We start from the raw sequence: 17,317 nt of genomic DNA, 5'->3' as shown, positions 1-17,317 counted from the left end.
GCCGCTATAAAAACCAGTCTGGGTTCCCGTTCATTCGAGGCAATTTAGGTCAACATCCATGGGCTTCTAGATCAGTTACTGAGTTTTTTTACCTCCGAATTCTTTATAACTGAATCGATTCATTTGAAATTTTGTGTGTTGGTAAATCATTACTCAAGGAACAAAAGTTATATAGTGCCGATGTGCGCTTCCACCCTGGGGGTGTTTGCCACCCCTTTTCGAGGGTGGAAATTTTTCACTCAAAATAACCACGCCATTCGATAGAAGGATAAATTTCAAACAAAAAATGTAGTAAACATTTTTTTCGTTAGATTAATACTTTTTGAGTTATTCGCTGTTGAAAAGTGTCATTTTTCGTTAAAAAAAAACATGTTTTTCAAAGGTTTTTTAAGAATAGCTCTAAAACTAAGAGTTTTATCAAAAAAAGTGTAACGACTAAAATTAAAGCTCATAAAAAAACAAAAAGATTGGCCTTTTAATGAATATTTTCAGTTCAATATTAACTGAGTTATGGCTGTTCAAAGAAGGTTTGTTTTTGTTTTTGTCTTTCAATACGAGTATTTAACGTTAAATAACGGAAAACGGGTACATTTTTCGACAAAAACTCATATAATATTTTTAAAAGAGATTGAAAAGACCTTTAAAATGAGTGGTGGTAAAAGTCCTTTGCACCAACTGTACGTGAGATACGATCAAAAAAACGATGGGTTTCTCAAATTTTTATAAAAAAAACGCAATAAAACTAACGCTATGTTCACTAGGATTGAAATAAATTGTTTTCCTTATAGAATTCACTTTATTTTAGTGTTTTTTGTATGATCCAAAAGTTTAGCCACTTTAGAGTACCCAGTTTTTGAAAAAAGTATGACATAAGTATATACATAAAGTATATACATAATTGAAATGTCTCAAGCTGCTACGACTTTTTTTTTCATATTATTTTTATAAAAAGTATTAGCTTTTAAGGGTTTGTAAAGGGTTTTAAGGGTTGAAAATTGTGAATAATTAATTTTTATATTAGAGAACACATTACAATATTTACCTTATGCAAATAAACAAGATTTAAGTGCATAAAATAATTAAATCCGTGTTTTTCCCAGTTTCTTTAATAAGGGGTAGTTTTCACCCCTTAAAAACAAAAAAGGCACCTAGAGTTTATATAACTTTTGAAGTGGAGGTTAAGATAAGCTTAATTTGAAATTTTCAAAGAAATCAATGCAGTTATAAAAAATTCGGAGGTATTACCATATTTTAAGCCTCAGTAACTGGACTATTCAAGAGATTCCATGCTAACGGCTGTTTTGGTATATATAGCGGGACTTTCATTGTTGTGGGGCAGTCTGAAGATAATATCGCGTCGAGTTTTTAAAATGTAACGCGCGTATTGTAATAAATGTAAATAAATTATATAATTATTAGTGTGAAATAAATTAGTTATATTATACAAATAAAGACTTTAAATAAACTAAGTGTTAGAACATTGTTATAATAAATAAAGACAATAAATTAGATTAATAAAAATATTACAATATCTTCTTTTTTCTTGCGGTAATCCAGTAATCGGTATCGGACAACCTCACACGTCGATTCTAACCTAACTTTGTTTATTTATGTTTGAATAATAATTTTTTCCAATTCACTTCCAATATATATTTTTGTTTTAACTCTTTCATGGTACGTTGCAAGGATAGAAGGTCAACAGCCAATATTTTTAGGACATCTTACTGTTCCAGTCTGCTTATATTCCTTAATTGTTCTGTAAATAGTTGAATCCGCAACACCTCAAATTAGCACATTACTTTAGTAAGTCTTAATTTTAACAATAACTATTCTGTAAAACTAACCTGTTGCCTGTTTTATTTTTGCTACCATGGCTGTTATTTTCATTCCAGGATTATCAATTTTTATTTGTTTGTACATGTTTATAATGCATTGTTTTTCATTTGATGATAAATAACCCAAATCTACTCGGCGTCTTTTAGGTGGAGAAGAATGATTACCACTAGTACTTGGCATTAAATCCATATTGTTATCTTAATAACACTACTACGTCGCTAAATAGTTCTAATTTTTATGTTAAAAACTGTTTTTCATATAAATGCAAAGGAAAAGTCTAAAAATTAAAGGATTACTGCAGAAAATACAAAAAATCGTGGATATAAATGTTGAATTTTCATAAATGTCATTATTGTCAAAATGTCATAATTTAGTGCAGTAAACTTGCCTGCGGTTGGACCAATTACAAACAAGCATTACAGTACGGTAAATTTGAATTACTCCTCCTGGTTAAAAAACAAACCATAGTCCTAAATAACTTTTTTTTTATAAATAAAATTGTCAGAGTATAGTCCCACATCGGCCGCTTCCTCAAGTGGCGGCTAAGGTAATGCCTCCAGATATTTGTGGTACCGGGGAAATAAAATACCCAGGGTCGACCAAAACTAGCACACCCCCGCTGTTGCGATTCTCCTGGTCAGGAGAGGCTACAACCGACACCCTTTTGTTGGAAAATGGGGGTCCGTTGGTTGTGTCCGTTCAGTGGTTAGGTGGTGCTAAGAATTCTCGGAAGGAAAATCAGAAATGCCACATAGAATTTGAAAAGACCGCATAGATCAGAAAAACTATTGAGTGTCAAGGCACTGAAGAGCAAAAACAAATTTGGACAAGATACCTCCTAGAATTATTTGTAGACAATAGACTAGCTGACGGCCAACCAATAGAAAAAGTTTAACAAAGCCCCTGTAGAAGTCTCTGTAGTAGGAGAACACTTCGAACACCTCAGCAAAACAGCAGTTTACAAATTAATGTACTTCTTCAATGGCATATGAAACAGGAACGTTCCCACATGAGAGGCACAACTTCTATATACATAGCCCTCCCCAAAAGAAATAAGGTAAGAAAATGTAAGGCCTGATGAGCCACGCTGCAAAAATCTTTATGCGTATCATTTACAACAGAGTTCGTAATAAATGCGACACATATTTTAGTCTATCGAAAGGGAACAGTCACTAGGGAAGCAATTCTGGGATTTACGGTGTTGGCGTAAAGATTTTTGGAAGTGTAAAGAAAACTTTACGCTTGCTTTGTTGATTAACGGAAGGCATTCGGCGTATAAAGCATGACAAAATGATTTAAATCCTATAAGAGATCGGGCTAGAAGGACGGAACATAATTATTATTGTATATAATATCATGAGAAAGAAAATTTTGCCGGCAATATTTTCGACTGGTATGAAAGTTTCTTGCCTGACAATTTTAGAGAGGCGAAAAAACTTTTTTTGTGCTCCATCGGGGTTTCCTCGTCGTAGATTTGGATGATTTTTAATAGTTCTTCGGTGGATAATGCTTTTGAACTGAGTTTTCTTTTTTCTTGAACACTTTGAAGCTGCCTCCGCTTGGTATCCCTGGTAAATCTTGTAAATTTGTAAGATATATCCATGAAAGTGTCGATTTTTATGGCGTACTCCGCAAAATAATTTTCTTGTACCATTTTTGCTGTAGTATTTCACATTGACTTTACAGACGACTCTTTACAGTCTTCGCCATTGCCTTTTTCATGTTAACGGCATATTTCTCGAGCATTTTTGCTAGTTCCGTTATGCTAGTACATCTTTCAAGCTTAAAATTTCTCAGTAGGAACTCCGAAAATTGGGCCCAAATAAAACTGGGCCTCTGCGTGTTCAAAGGGATATTTTCCGAAACCAATTTTTTGATTTCTTGACCTGACTGGCATCCAAATTTTGATTTTTTGTCTGAACAATAGAATTACCTTAGTGATGGATCTGTCATAATTTTGTCGCTGGGAAATCACGGGCAGAAAGGATTTTTGCCAGTAGGAAATGTGGCGTTGCTATAACGTTTTATCAGTTAAAAATAGTCTAGTGAAATATTCTACAATATAAACTAGAATCATAAGGGTGTGTTCGTACAATAAATGGCAACACCATGTAACGGGATTTAATTAAGCATCCAGAAATCAGATCTAAGTAACCCAATTCAGTTTAAAAATTTAAAATCCTTTTCATAATATTATTCATTGCTTATTGATCAATGCGATTGTTTGTTTATGACATTGAAAATATCGGTGTAACGAGGACGCACGTTTGAAAGTTTAGTAGTGAAATTTGCAATGTAATCAAAACCTTATTAAATAATGTGTACAATTATTATGAGTAGAATTACAATGAGTAGGATTATTATTAAAAATGAAGAATCAAGAGAACGGTCGAAGTTAGTGTTGTCATCGGTCAACTGGGTACTCTTTATTATTGTACTTAAAGAACTAATAAAGGAATTATAAGTATCTAGTGAGTTCGAATAATTAACCACCTGCAGGGGGTAAACTACCCCTAGAGTTCCACTCTTGATGGAAGCAATCTAATAAACATTATATGATTATCCAACGTTATTATAACCAACTAAGTCAGCATAAAACGAGGAGTGCGTCAGAGATGCCTTCTATCTCCACTTTAAAGTTTTAAATTTGTAAAAGTATACAAATTTAATATAAACTGCTACTAAGTTATTTAGCAACGCTCTGGCAGAATAGTTGGAAGAGTGTAAATTTAAAGCAATTACAAGTAAAATTACAACTTTAAGTACTTTTAATATCTCAAAAACTATTCAACTATTCAAATGTTCATCCTCTCAACTTCTCGCAAAAGTTAAATAATAAATGTAGCTGAAAAACCCCGCCACGATATAATCCTGAATGATCGGATAATATCAACAAATCCAAAAAGCCCTAATTCCAAATATTGCTATGTCTCTATCTGTTCAGAGTAAATTAAACCGTCAGAAACTTCTCCGAGTCTGATGTGCCTCTAGCATCTGCAAATAATTATTCGGTCTCCATTCTATTTCTATATGACATATATATAAAGAGGACCGATGTTTTCGACAAACAATCAAAACAAATTAACATGCATGAGATGCAGATTGTTTGTTCGATTGAAGCGTTGTTGAAGCCTGCGTTAGCTTCGCTCTAACTGCAATTTTGTCTCACGAACGAGGTCTAACTATGAGGGTAATTTAACTGAAGATAGTTCATAAAAGTCATTATAAATCAGTGTATATAATAAGGTAATTAAGTAGAAATTTACAACATAAAATTGTAATGTTCTTAAAACATAAAAACATTAAAATAATATATACTGGTGTAAAGACAAATAATACCGAGCGTGCTGCAGAAAATGATCATATTGATGATGAGGACCCAGAAGAACTTAGAGGTTAGGAATTAATATAAATATATACACATAATTTGTAATATCTTTTGTACTTTGAATAAAAATAAACTGTTGACTAAAAGTCTAATTCCACATGCTTTCTTCCTTATTCGTAACACACTAGATAAAACAAACTAATAAAACTTCCAAGAACCACTAATATCGTTAATGGTTAACTATTATCATGTATTTGCAAATGTTAGTTGCATAAATATGTATTTACATAGTTCGCTTGCAGGATTCTTTATTTTTAAATTTTTCTTCCGTTCCTAGCAAACACAATAACTTTATAAGAAAAAAATCATCATATTTTACCTAAAAAAGCATTTATCTATCACAAAAAAGTGTCAATGTTTGCATTTCTTGGACTCATTTGTAACACAACAAACTATGGACAGTGTTTGAGGTACACAAAATGAACGAGTCTCCGTTGCTCAGAGTCGGAAATATGTGGGGGCAAGTCCTTACATCAGACAGTAAATAAAGAATTAAACAAAAATTTAGGAAATATCGACCACAATAGAATTAGCGAGTACGATGACATAAACGTTCTGTGGAAAACTATTAAAGAACAAATGAACAATGTAACGGAAAAACATCTAAAAGTAACACCTAAAAATAACAAACAGGAATGGATGACAGAAGAGATTTTACAATTAATGAACAAACGAAGAGAATCTAAAGGAAAAAATGACAAGGACGGAGAATACAAAAGACTAAATAGAATAATTCGAAAAAAATAACCGAAGCAAAATAGAAATGGCTGGAAACAAAATGCGTGGAAATAGAAGAACTACAACAAAGGCACGATTTTTTTAATTTACATAAAAAGGTAAAAGAGTTTACATCGACTACCAAGAGAACGACTTTTCACACCATGCTGAACACGCATGGCAAACTGCTAGAATCAACGAAAGATAAACTGAAAGAATGGGAAAACTATATTAAAATTCTTTTTCACGACATACGAGAAGAACCAAGATTGGAAAATAACAACGAAGGGCCAACAATTCTGAAATCTGAAATCATAAATGCAATTAATCATCTTAAAACAAATAAAAGCCCAGTTCCAGACGGAATATACCCAGAAACGTTAAAATTAATCAGCGAAGAAAATATCGAAATATTTGTCCTTTTATTCAATCGCATTTATGATACAGGTAAAATACCCCAAGATTGGCTGGAGTCAATATTCATCCCACTACCAAAAAAGCCAAACCCACAACACTGCAATGAGTTCCGTCTGATAAGCCTTATGAGTCATGCAGTAAAAGTCCTACTAAAAATCGTACATAATCGTATCTATAGAAAGTGCGAAACAATCATCGGAGACGATCAGTTTGGATTCAGAGCCGGCATGGGAACGAGAGAAGCCCTGTTCAGTTAACTAGTTCTCGGCCAAAAATGCTATGACCAACAGGAAGATATATTTATATGCTTTATCTCTCTCTTGTCGTTTCCTCATTGCTGAGGATCGTGATTTCCTACAATGCGGGCTATCAATTCTCTCCATCTCTTGCGATTTTGGGCTGCTCTCATGGACTCGGAAAACGTCTCTCCAGTGGCTTTCTGTACTTGATCTGACCATCGGATAGGTGAGCGTCCTCTGCCTCTACGTCCTTCTACGTTTCCGCATACAATTAATCTTTCTAAGTTGTCATTGTCTCTTCTCGCAATGTGGCCAAAAAACTTTAAAACATTTGCAAGACACTGAGAGGAGAGTCTGGTCTGAATGTTTAGCTCTTCGAGAATCGACTGATTGGATCTGTGCTCCGTCCACGAGACGCGTAGCATTCGTCTCCAGCACCACATTTCGAATGCGTCAATCCTTTTCCCATCCTCTGATTTTATTGTCCATGTTTCGGCACCGTAACTGAAGATTGAAAAAATGAGTGTCCGTACCAGTCTCATTTTGAGTTTTTTGGATAAAGAGCGGTCCTTCCATATTTTTGACAGTCGACTCATCGCGTTCTTGGCCATCCCTATTCTTCTGCGAATTTCCGTATGGGAGGAGGCTGCATTGCTTAAGGAAGATCCTAGATACGTGAACTCGTCTACTTTCTCGAATTGATTTAGGGCGCCTGTTGTTTGGAGGATATTCGCGTGGTCCACAATCATGATTTTTGTTTTCTGATTATTAATCTTGAGCCCACACTTGTTGCTTTCGGTTTCTACTCTCTTTATCAGTCTCGACATCTCCTCTTCAGATGTTGCTATCAGTGTTGTATCGTCTGCGAATCTTAAGTTTGAGATCTTTTTTCCTGCAATGGAGATGCCGCCTCTCCATCCATCGAGTGCGTTCCTCATTATGTATTCTCCATATAAATTGAACAGGTCTGGAGATAGTATGCACCCTTGTCGTACACCTCTGCTGGTTTTGAAGGTATCAGATTGCTGGTTTTCAATTCTTATTTTAACTGAGTTATCTTCGTATAAGTTTTTAATTAATATTGCCAAATGATCTGGAACTCCCATCTCATGAAGAACTGTCCAGAGAACTTCCCACTTCACACAATCAAATGCCTTTTGGTAGTCTAGAAAACAGATTATTATTGGAATTTTAAATTCTCGGGCCTTTTCTATGAGCTGCCGCATATTAAGGATTTGCTCTCTCGTACCCTTCCCTTTGACAAAGCCTGCTTGTTCTTGGGGAATTTGTTTGTCTAAGTATTGTTGCAAACGGCGTTTAATGATTCTTAGTAATATTTTGCTTGGATGGGAAATCAGTGAGATGGTACGATAATTACTACACTTTGTAGTTGTTCCTTTTTTATGGATTGGTATGCACAATGATGTGCGCCATTCTCTGGGCCACTTTCCGCATCTCCAAATTTTATTACAAAGTTTCCACATTATGTAACATCCTTTATAGACTTCGAAAAAGCATTTGATAGAGTAAGACACGACCTACTATTAGAACGTTTGCAAGAAGTCGGTTTAGATGGAAAAGACATCAAATTCTTAAAAAACTTGTACTGGAACCAAAACGCCAGAGTTAGGATCGAAAGTTCCACATCCGCAGAAGTAGAAATTAGGAGGGGAGTTAGACAGGGATGTGTTCTGTCGCCTCTGCTGTTTAGTCTTTACTCCGAGTTTCTATTTAAAGAAGCATTGGAGGATTCCAAGGATGGAGTCAATGTGAATGGCGTAAATATCAACAGTATCAGATACGCCGATGATACAGTGTTAATTGCGGATTCCGACTTAGGTCTACAACGACTCATCGACAAGACCAACTCGACCTGTGAGCAATTTGGTATGAAAATAAACATTAAAAAAACCAAAGTGATGTCAATCCGAAAAAACCAAATCGTACCTCAACCTTGCACAATAAATGGGCACATTTTAGAACAGGTCAATATATTTAAGTACCTGGGATGTTGGATCGATAGCAGCCTAAATCCTGATCTAGAAATAAGATCGAGAATAGAACAGGCCAGAAAATCTTTCGAAAAAATAAAAAAACTGCTTTGTGATTCTCGAATAAAACTCGAAATTCGACTACGTTTATCAAAATGCTACGTCTGGTCGACTCTTCTATATGCAGTTGAAACGTGGACCCTTAAAACATCAACCGTAAATAAATTGGAAGCCTTTGAAATGTGGATCTACCGGAGAATACTCAAAATTTCATGGACATCGCATACCTCAAACGAAGAAGTGCTGCATAGAATAGGCAAGGAAAGAGAACTTTTTAACACAGTAAAAGTTAGAAAAACATCATACCTAGGCCACATACTGAGAAATAATAAGTACCAATATGCCCAACTTATAGTGAAAGGAAAAATCGAGGGAAAGAGAGGCCTAGGAAGGAAAAGACTATCGTGGCTCAGAAACATCCGACAATGGACAGGGCTAAATTTTGAACAGCTAATAAGAACAGCTGAAGATAGAGAAGAGTTTAAAATTGTAGTAGCCAACCTCCATTGAGGAGAGGGCACTTTAAAAAGAAGAAGTCCTTACGACATTCTTACTTCAACATAAACAAAAAAAAATTAAAGAGAAGAAACATTAGGAGACGATAGATACTAGAGGGACTAGAGGAAAAGAGAATATTTGAAAGAAAAAATCACTAATTTTTTCTTCTGTAAAGAAGTGAAACAGAAACAGAATACAGACGCGGTTTTGTTCAAAATTTCGTATCAAGCCCGTCGAAATCATGCCAAAGTCCCAATCTCCGACCGACGATGATCAAATTCGACCAATAGAAAACAAGTTTGCCTCACAAGATTTTTGTCTCACAAGATTCGACTTGATCAAAACAGATTTAAAATTTACGTTATTTGAAACGAAAATACGTCGTACAGGTAGCGCCTAAAAATCATTGCGTTGTGTGAATTAAGTAGAATTAAAAAAATATATAAGTTCTTTGGATCGTTACATATTACAGGACAAAAATAATTACAGTATATAAAAAAATTCCTTTTATAGAACTATGATGATATTTCTATACAAGATTAAAATACATAAATCAATTGCAAGAAATACTTACATTAATATCAGACTTTTTTCTATAAATGTCCCCCATAATTCGTATACTTCTGGCGTAAGTGGCTTGGTCTCCAGAAACTAATGCCAATCGTGTTGCTTCCTGAAAAGTACAAACAAATTATGCCATTTTTTATATAATCAGGAACATGAGAGTACAGACATAGTCAAACTTTATTTGGTATTAAGATAGAAAGAGCAAGAGATAGATGGAGATAGAGAGAGAGCAATATATTGAGAAGTACACAAGTCAATCAAGAGAGTATAGAATTTCTAGATCACTTCTTGATCGAGGATTTATTTATTTATTATTATTCACTTACCGAACAATAATCATGCGCATCTCCCAATTCTCCTTGTTTTCTTAACGCTGAAGCCATCTGAAGAAGAGCAGCTCTAAAAAAACATCATAAATATAATCAGTTTTTAAAATAATTTGATTAATAAACTACATAATGTAAATCTAGATGGTAAAATTGTCCGAGGCAATTCGGTTTTTGTAAAGGGAAAAGCACGATTGATGCAATCGTGAGTGTACTCGAAGTACTGCGTAACAGAGGGGACGAATATCGCGGGGCGGCTCTGCTGCTGTTCGATGTTAGGAATGCATTCAATACGCTGCAGTGGAACGAGGTAATGAAGGCAATGGAGGAGAGAGAATGTCCTGGTTACCTAATGAGTGTGGTGGCAGAGTATCTGACCGAGATAAGGATTATGGTGCAGAAGGGCACGATCCAGATGAGATGATTAAGGGAAATGTCCAATTCATTGTATGAGTATGCCATATCTACTTCCTGTTATAACAATTCTGTAAAACAAACAAAAACAAGAAACCAACCAACACCACACAATCAATAACTATACAATACCCACATAAACCAAACACAAAACAGTGAGCACCCCGTACACTCCTTAAGAGTCGCAATTCAAATCACAAGGACAGGGAGAGATTGGTTTTCTGTGGTTTCCCAATCTCATTGCATAACAATACTTGATCCTAGATGATGACATGGCCACAGGTATCCTCCACGCGTTTACACCGAACAAGACAAAAGGCCAATAATCTGAAAAGAACCGTTTGATCCAATGGAACTTGTACTTAGTAGCGGGCTTGGTCCAACCGGCATGCAAAAAGGTAGGAAATACTTCTGACACTTACTGCTTAGCCCGAGAAGAGCAATATATAGATTGACATAGTTTCCCAATTCACAAACCCTATCCTTGAAGATGCACCATAGCCTAAACAAGGTTCTTCTTCTTAGAGTGCCATATCCCTACGGAACGTCAGCGACTACCATGCTTATAATATTGTTATACTGATCTCGGTCTTGCGCTACGTGTAGCAATTGGTCCGCTGTCAAACCTGTCCACTGCCGCAAATTCCTCAACCAAGAGAGTTTCTTCCGTCCTATCCATTTCTTTCCTTCGATTTTACCGTTGAGAATTAGCCGAAGGAACTCATATCTTGGTCCTCTGATTATATGTCCAAGATATTCTAGTTTACGCCTCTTAATAATATTTAATAGAGTTCGTTGATGTCCAATTCTTCAAAGAACTTCTTCGTTTCTGGTTCTGCTAGTCCATGGAATTTTTAGTATCCTTCGATACAACCACATCTCAAACGCCTCGATTTTATTCATGATATCGGCGTTTAAAGTCCAAGTTTCACATCCATACAAAAGTACAGACCACACGTAACATCTTGTAAACTTTTCACGGATTTCCAAATTTAATGAGTTATTGGATAATAGAGGCTTGAATTTTTGAAATGAGTTTCTTGCCTGTTCAATTCTACATCGAATTTCGAAGGATGGATCCAGATTTTGGGTAATCCAACATCCAAGGTATTTGAATCTCTGAACTCTCTGCAGCGGTTGTTGGTTTAATATCAGTTGGGTTGCGCCGATATCCACTTTACTGGTCACCATGTATTTAGTTTTATCGATATTTATCGACAGTCCCCAATTTGTGCATTCCATGTCAACTCTATTGATTAGCTCCTGCAGATCGTCGAGCGTCGTTTTCAGCTAGAATCACAGTATCGTCGGCGTACCGTATATTGTTAATTATTTCTCCTCCTATGATAATTCCTTTTTGATCTTTTAAAGCTTCCCTAAATAGATTCTCAGAATACACGTTAAAGAGGGTGGGAGACAGTACACAGCCCTGTCTTACGCCTCGTTCAATACTGATTGGCTTTGATTCTCTGTTGTTGGTATTAATAATGGCTGTTTGTTTCCAGTAAAGTTTGGCAATAAGTTTGATGTCGTTCTCATCTAGTTGGATGCTCTGCAAGGCGGTAATTAGTCTGGTATGCTGAACGCGATCAAATGCCTTTTCAAAATCAATGAAGCACATATATACGTGATTAAGATCTCCTTAAATTTAACGGCTTCTAATTCAGCATTAATATGCTGAATTAATATGCTTGTTTATCAAATCAATTTTCTTATCATTCACTTGCTCACAATGTTTGTATTTTGAGAACGATTTCCGAAGCGGAAATTGAAACGTCAATAAACGTACTTTAACCTTTAATTCTGGCTTATTCCCATTTAAATAGTAATTCCTATAATAGATAATATTTTTTGCATTAGTTGTTTTAATCATAGATAAATTGGTAGTGTGCTATGGTTTTAATTCAAAATAACAAAACATAAAATTGCTAAGCATAAACTACAATTCATCAAGCGAATCGATTTTTTTTTGGTCGCAAGTGTATATTTCCCATCTATATTTGATAAACAATCTAATCGCAAAGATCAAAAACCAAAGAAAACAGGTTATTGATAATGTCACAGTAAAAAGTTAATTGAATGAACGATACAAATTTCTAAAATGTTCTAAATCTTAAAAAATACTAAAAATGTAAGGATTTTATTTCTCAATTCATCAAAACATATCTAATAAATATTTCTAGACAAGGTTTCTTTTTTATAGATCTATAAAAACTGACTCACTTTATACTGGTCATTAGCATCTCTCAATAAAACATCGGACTCGCCCTTCAACAAATCAAAACAAACAAAATTCCTTTTATGCTAATTATATCTAATGACCCGCCCACACAGTTTTGTAGTTGTGATTTGTCTATCAGTACTGATAATCACACCCAATAATAGGCGCATTATCATTGGTAACTACTCGTTATCAGAAAATCTGTAAAGACAGTCCCACCCACCTATATAGAGACAAATAATACATACAAATTCAGAGTTTTGTTCTTTACTTTTCGAAGCAGATTAGTAATGAAATTTATGTTTTTTGCAATACTTAGTTGGTATTTAAGTTGCACGACATCGCTATTAGAGTCATTTTTTCTGTTGATGTTTTTATTACTTTCATTTAATGTAGTAGAAATTCATTTAACAAATTTAATACATACTTACTCATTCGTTTTTAACGAAGTTTATACATTTTTGTATGTTATCTTATTGGTAAGTCTCCTAGATTGTGTGAGTTATCGTTCTTGTCTCTGTCTCAATATTATTTTTCAAGAGAGAAAATCTCAATACTTAGTACTTAGTTTCTAAATCTATAAAGAGATTTTTTAATTTTTTTTTAAAGTATGGCACTTGACACATTTACATTTAAATTTACATATATTTTGTATAAAATATAATACATATGATATGTTTACAAACGAACATCTAACTTATTTATATAGTCTATCGACTCTGGAGTCGCCATTAGGAAATCCTCTGACCTGCCATGATAGGATCTTGTGGGACACTGTTCTATAATGTGACAGATGGTTTGACGGTTTGACTAATGTCTAGAGCCTGACCCACTACCATCGAGCAAAAAGACAATTGTCTTTTTGCTCGATGCCCACTACTCTGAGCCGCGTAATGTAGGTTGCCTATTATGAATTTGAATCGGGGAAATTACTGACAGACTTACGCATGACGTCCGACATCGGATAATCAATTTTGACTAAAATAGATTGATGTTAATAATTATTTTTCTTCCAAAACGAACTGTCATTAGAACAGGCAATTTTAGTTCTATCATATAATGATTTAATGACTCCCTTTTTAACATTTATGTTGTGATTTGATTTATAATTTAGATATATGTTCATATGTGTTGGTTTTTTGTATACATGTCCACTATTTTCCTTTGAGATTAAAACATCCAGAAAAGGCAACGATTTATTTTATTTCTTTTCCATTGAAAGTTTTATTGACTCCTCCTTTTTACTTTTTATTTATATTAATCAGAAGTGTGTCCAACAGATCATCTACATATTTCCAACGTATTGTGAGATTTAAATTTTGATTAGGAATATTTGTTTTGAAGTCTTCCATCGATATATTAGCTAATTATGGATTTAAAGCACAGCCCAAAAATTTTATTTATAGAAATCATTGTTTAGATGAAAATAAGACATTTTGTGATTTATTTTTCTATCTAATCGATGTTTTATTTAAGTCAAGCATAGCCACAGCTATACAGATCCCTGTTTATAGTAATAACTTCAGTTTGTTTTTGAATAATACATCTACAAAAAAAGGTGTTATATATTTGATTCATTCATGCCTTGTAATGTGATTTTCTTGGCTTGCTTAAAAATGTTTTGGAGACCTTTTCTTTGTAATATCTATAAATGAATAATTTCCCCGTTTCTAAATACATTATTTAGCACAGTTATATAAAAATTATTTATTAAATGATGGTTAGTTCCTCGAAAAGCTCTGGCTTTTAATATTTTTTGTTGCGCATATGAACATATATCCAAATTATAAATCAAATCACAACATAAATGTTAAAAAGGGAGTCATTAAATTATTGTACAATAGAACTAAAATTGACTGTTCTAATGACAATTCGTTTTTGACAGAAAAATAATTATTGCAACATCTAGTTTAGTAAAAAATGATTATCCAATGTCGTACGTCATGCGAGAGTCTGTCAGTAATTTCCCCGATTCAAATTCATAATAGACAACCTACATTACGCGGCTCAGAGTAGTGGGTCAGGCTCTAGACATTAGTGATGGTTTGTGCTTGTGGGGATGATCGTTTACCCCATTTGTGCATCATGTAATCACATCTGCCGTGTTGGGTTCTGATGATCTGATTCGGTTCAGCATAGTCCATGTGTTGCGTGGTAAGTCAAAACCTGGTGGTTTTTGTGTGATGCAGAGTAAGCTGCTATTTTGTTGTTCCATCCATTTTCGAGTCCAAGTGGTCGTTAAGTTGAACTCATTTTCTACAGCAGTCTGTGCTGTTTTTATTTATAGGCGGTCGTCTGGAGCGTAGATTGTTACCGTTGGCAGGATATCGTTACTAAGTTTCTTTCTGTACTCACTAGTGAGGGAGTGTATGTGCCGTAGTTTGGGTTGTGGAATGTGGCTCAGTACTGGGAGCCATTGCGTAGGGGCGGATTTCATAACACCAGCAATCATTCTTATTGTACTGTTCAATTGGGCATCTACTTTGTGTATATGTGGGCTGTTAAGCCAGGCTGAAGAGCAGTATTCCGCGGTTGAGAAGACAAGGCCCAGGGCAGGTGATCCCAAGGTGGAAGCCGATGCTCCCCATATTGTGTCTCACAGCTTCTGGATGATGTTGTTTCTGGATTTAAGTTTTTCCGCTGTTTTTGACAGATATTCCTTGAAAGATAGGGTTCTGTCAAGAGTCACCCCAAGGTACTTTGGTGTTTTAATGTAGGCGAGTGTGGTGTTTTTGAATTGGATGTTGAGAGTTCTTCCTGCAAGCTTGTTATTTAGGTGAAAACTGGAAACCTCTGCTTTGGTAGCGTTTGGTTGGAGCCTCCATTTAAGGAAATACTTTCCCACTAATAAGGAATTCTTCTGTTTGTTTAAATGACTTACACCTTTTTGCAAGGACCCAGTCATCGGCGTAACCAAACTTTCTTGATCTGGTTTCTAGTATATCAGCGATGTACAGGCTAAAGAGAAAAGGAGCTAGGACAGATCCCTGAGGCAGTCCATTCTTCAGTTTTCTTGGGGTGCTGACGTCGGTTTCCATGACTGCTTGAATCGTTCGGTCGGCTAGCATGCTGTTGATTATTCGAGCGGTGGATTTACAGGAGATTTTACGGAGGAGCTTGTATAAAGAGATGATGTACCTATGTCGATGTTATTCACTTTTTTTTTCGAGGATCTATCGTAGACTGAATTTGAACGAAGGATCCTGAGAAGAATATTTGGTGGCATCTGTGAAAAGGGTGTTTGGAGAAGGAGGTACAACTACGAGATATATAACAGATATAAACATATATTTGGTGGTAAAGACGTAGTATCCTTTATAAAAATAGGAAGACTAAGATGGGCAGGACATCTGGCAAGATCACAGCAGAACAACCCTCCTAGAAGAATCCTTATGTCACAACCTGTGGGAAGTAGAAATAGGGGTAGACCAAAACTCAGATGGAGGGATGGTGTAGATGAGGATGTTAGACAAATAGGCGCAGCAAACTGGCAACAGTTGGCAATGGATAGAACTGACTGGCGTAATAGACTTGGGAAGGTTGAGGCTCTTTTATAGGGCTGTAGCACCAATGATGATGATGATGATCGTAGACTGAATATCTGTTTACTTCTGCCTCTAGAAGCCACATTGGTATTTGCCATTTGTCAACTATTTTTTAAGCGCCTTTAAGCTTTTCATAAATGACGTTGGATATTATTTTGTGTGCTGCATTTAACAGTGCGATTCCACGGTAGTTTCCACATTAAAACTGATTGTTTTTATGTAATGTTACAATAATACCGCCATTCCGTTCTGCCGGTAACTGTTTATTCAACCATCAGCTCCAATGTTATTTGATCCGATCCTGGATGGATCGGATTAAACTCGACGGTACAATTTCAATATCTTTTGATCAGAGTGTTTGAACGAAGTGAGTTTCTATAAATCTATTTCTTAAATAAACGTTGGGCGATTTTTGCCATTTTTTTACAATTCTCATGAGATCAATAAAATTTATCCCTTCCATTGCCCGGTCGTAGGGGAATTTGCATTGTTAGAGCCTAACCTTCAAAACCTATAAGATGAAATTTCGATTTTGAGTTTTGGCAAAAAATATGAGGCATTTAAAATATGCCGAAAAAACCTAGATTTTAACTTTTACATTATAAACAATCGCACGTCACGGGAAATGCCTCTACCGTCAGTTCAATTACTACAAAGAGGTCAATTGTCAAATATTTTTTTTCTGTTTTCTGACAGCAGTAAAATGTATTTTGTATTAACTAAATTACATACATACATACATACTTCTTGTTGTGTAAATTAATTTCATTTTAATCCCAGATGGATGACGTTACTATCTACCAAAAAATCGTAAACAAAAAATCAAAATCGACCTGTTTTGGGATTTGTTTCCAAAGTTATCTATTCCAAAAATGGATTCATTTCATAATTTTGCCCATCACCATATAATATACAAAAATTGAGTTGTCTTTCCGATTTTTCATATTATAATTATTTCATTTCATAATATCACTGTATAATAATAGAAAATATTGTAATAGAATAAAGTTGAATTAAAACGTTGACAAATTTACAGCTTCGGAATCTTTAGAAAATTTGAATATAGCACGCAAATATCCCTGCCCTCTAGCCTTATTA

At 34.9% G+C, this 17,317-nt stretch overlaps 1 protein-coding gene across 1 annotated transcript in view; it reads right to left on the bottom strand.

Moving 5' to 3' along the window:
• The window catches only part of LOC140440296 (43 kDa receptor-associated protein of the synapse homolog), a 129,060-nt gene that overhangs the window by 14,038 nt on the left and 97,705 nt on the right, over positions 1–17,317 (bottom strand). The window contains exons 7-8 of the mRNA XM_072530718.1: positions 10,040–10,112; positions 9,721–9,819 (exon numbers count right to left, since the gene is read on the bottom strand). Of these exons, the coding sequence (XP_072386819.1) occupies positions 9,721–9,819; positions 10,040–10,112 (172 nt within the window). The remainder of the gene's footprint in view (positions 1–9,720; positions 9,820–10,039; positions 10,113–17,317) is intronic.

This window comes from Diabrotica undecimpunctata, chromosome 4, assembly GCF_040954645.1.
Source record: "Diabrotica undecimpunctata isolate CICGRU chromosome 4, icDiaUnde3, whole genome shotgun sequence".
Lineage (NCBI taxonomy): Eukaryota > Metazoa > Arthropoda > Insecta > Coleoptera > Chrysomelidae > Diabrotica > Diabrotica undecimpunctata.
Note: the sequence above shows the minus strand (reverse complement) of the source record. Positions and strands in the feature narration are given on the sequence as shown.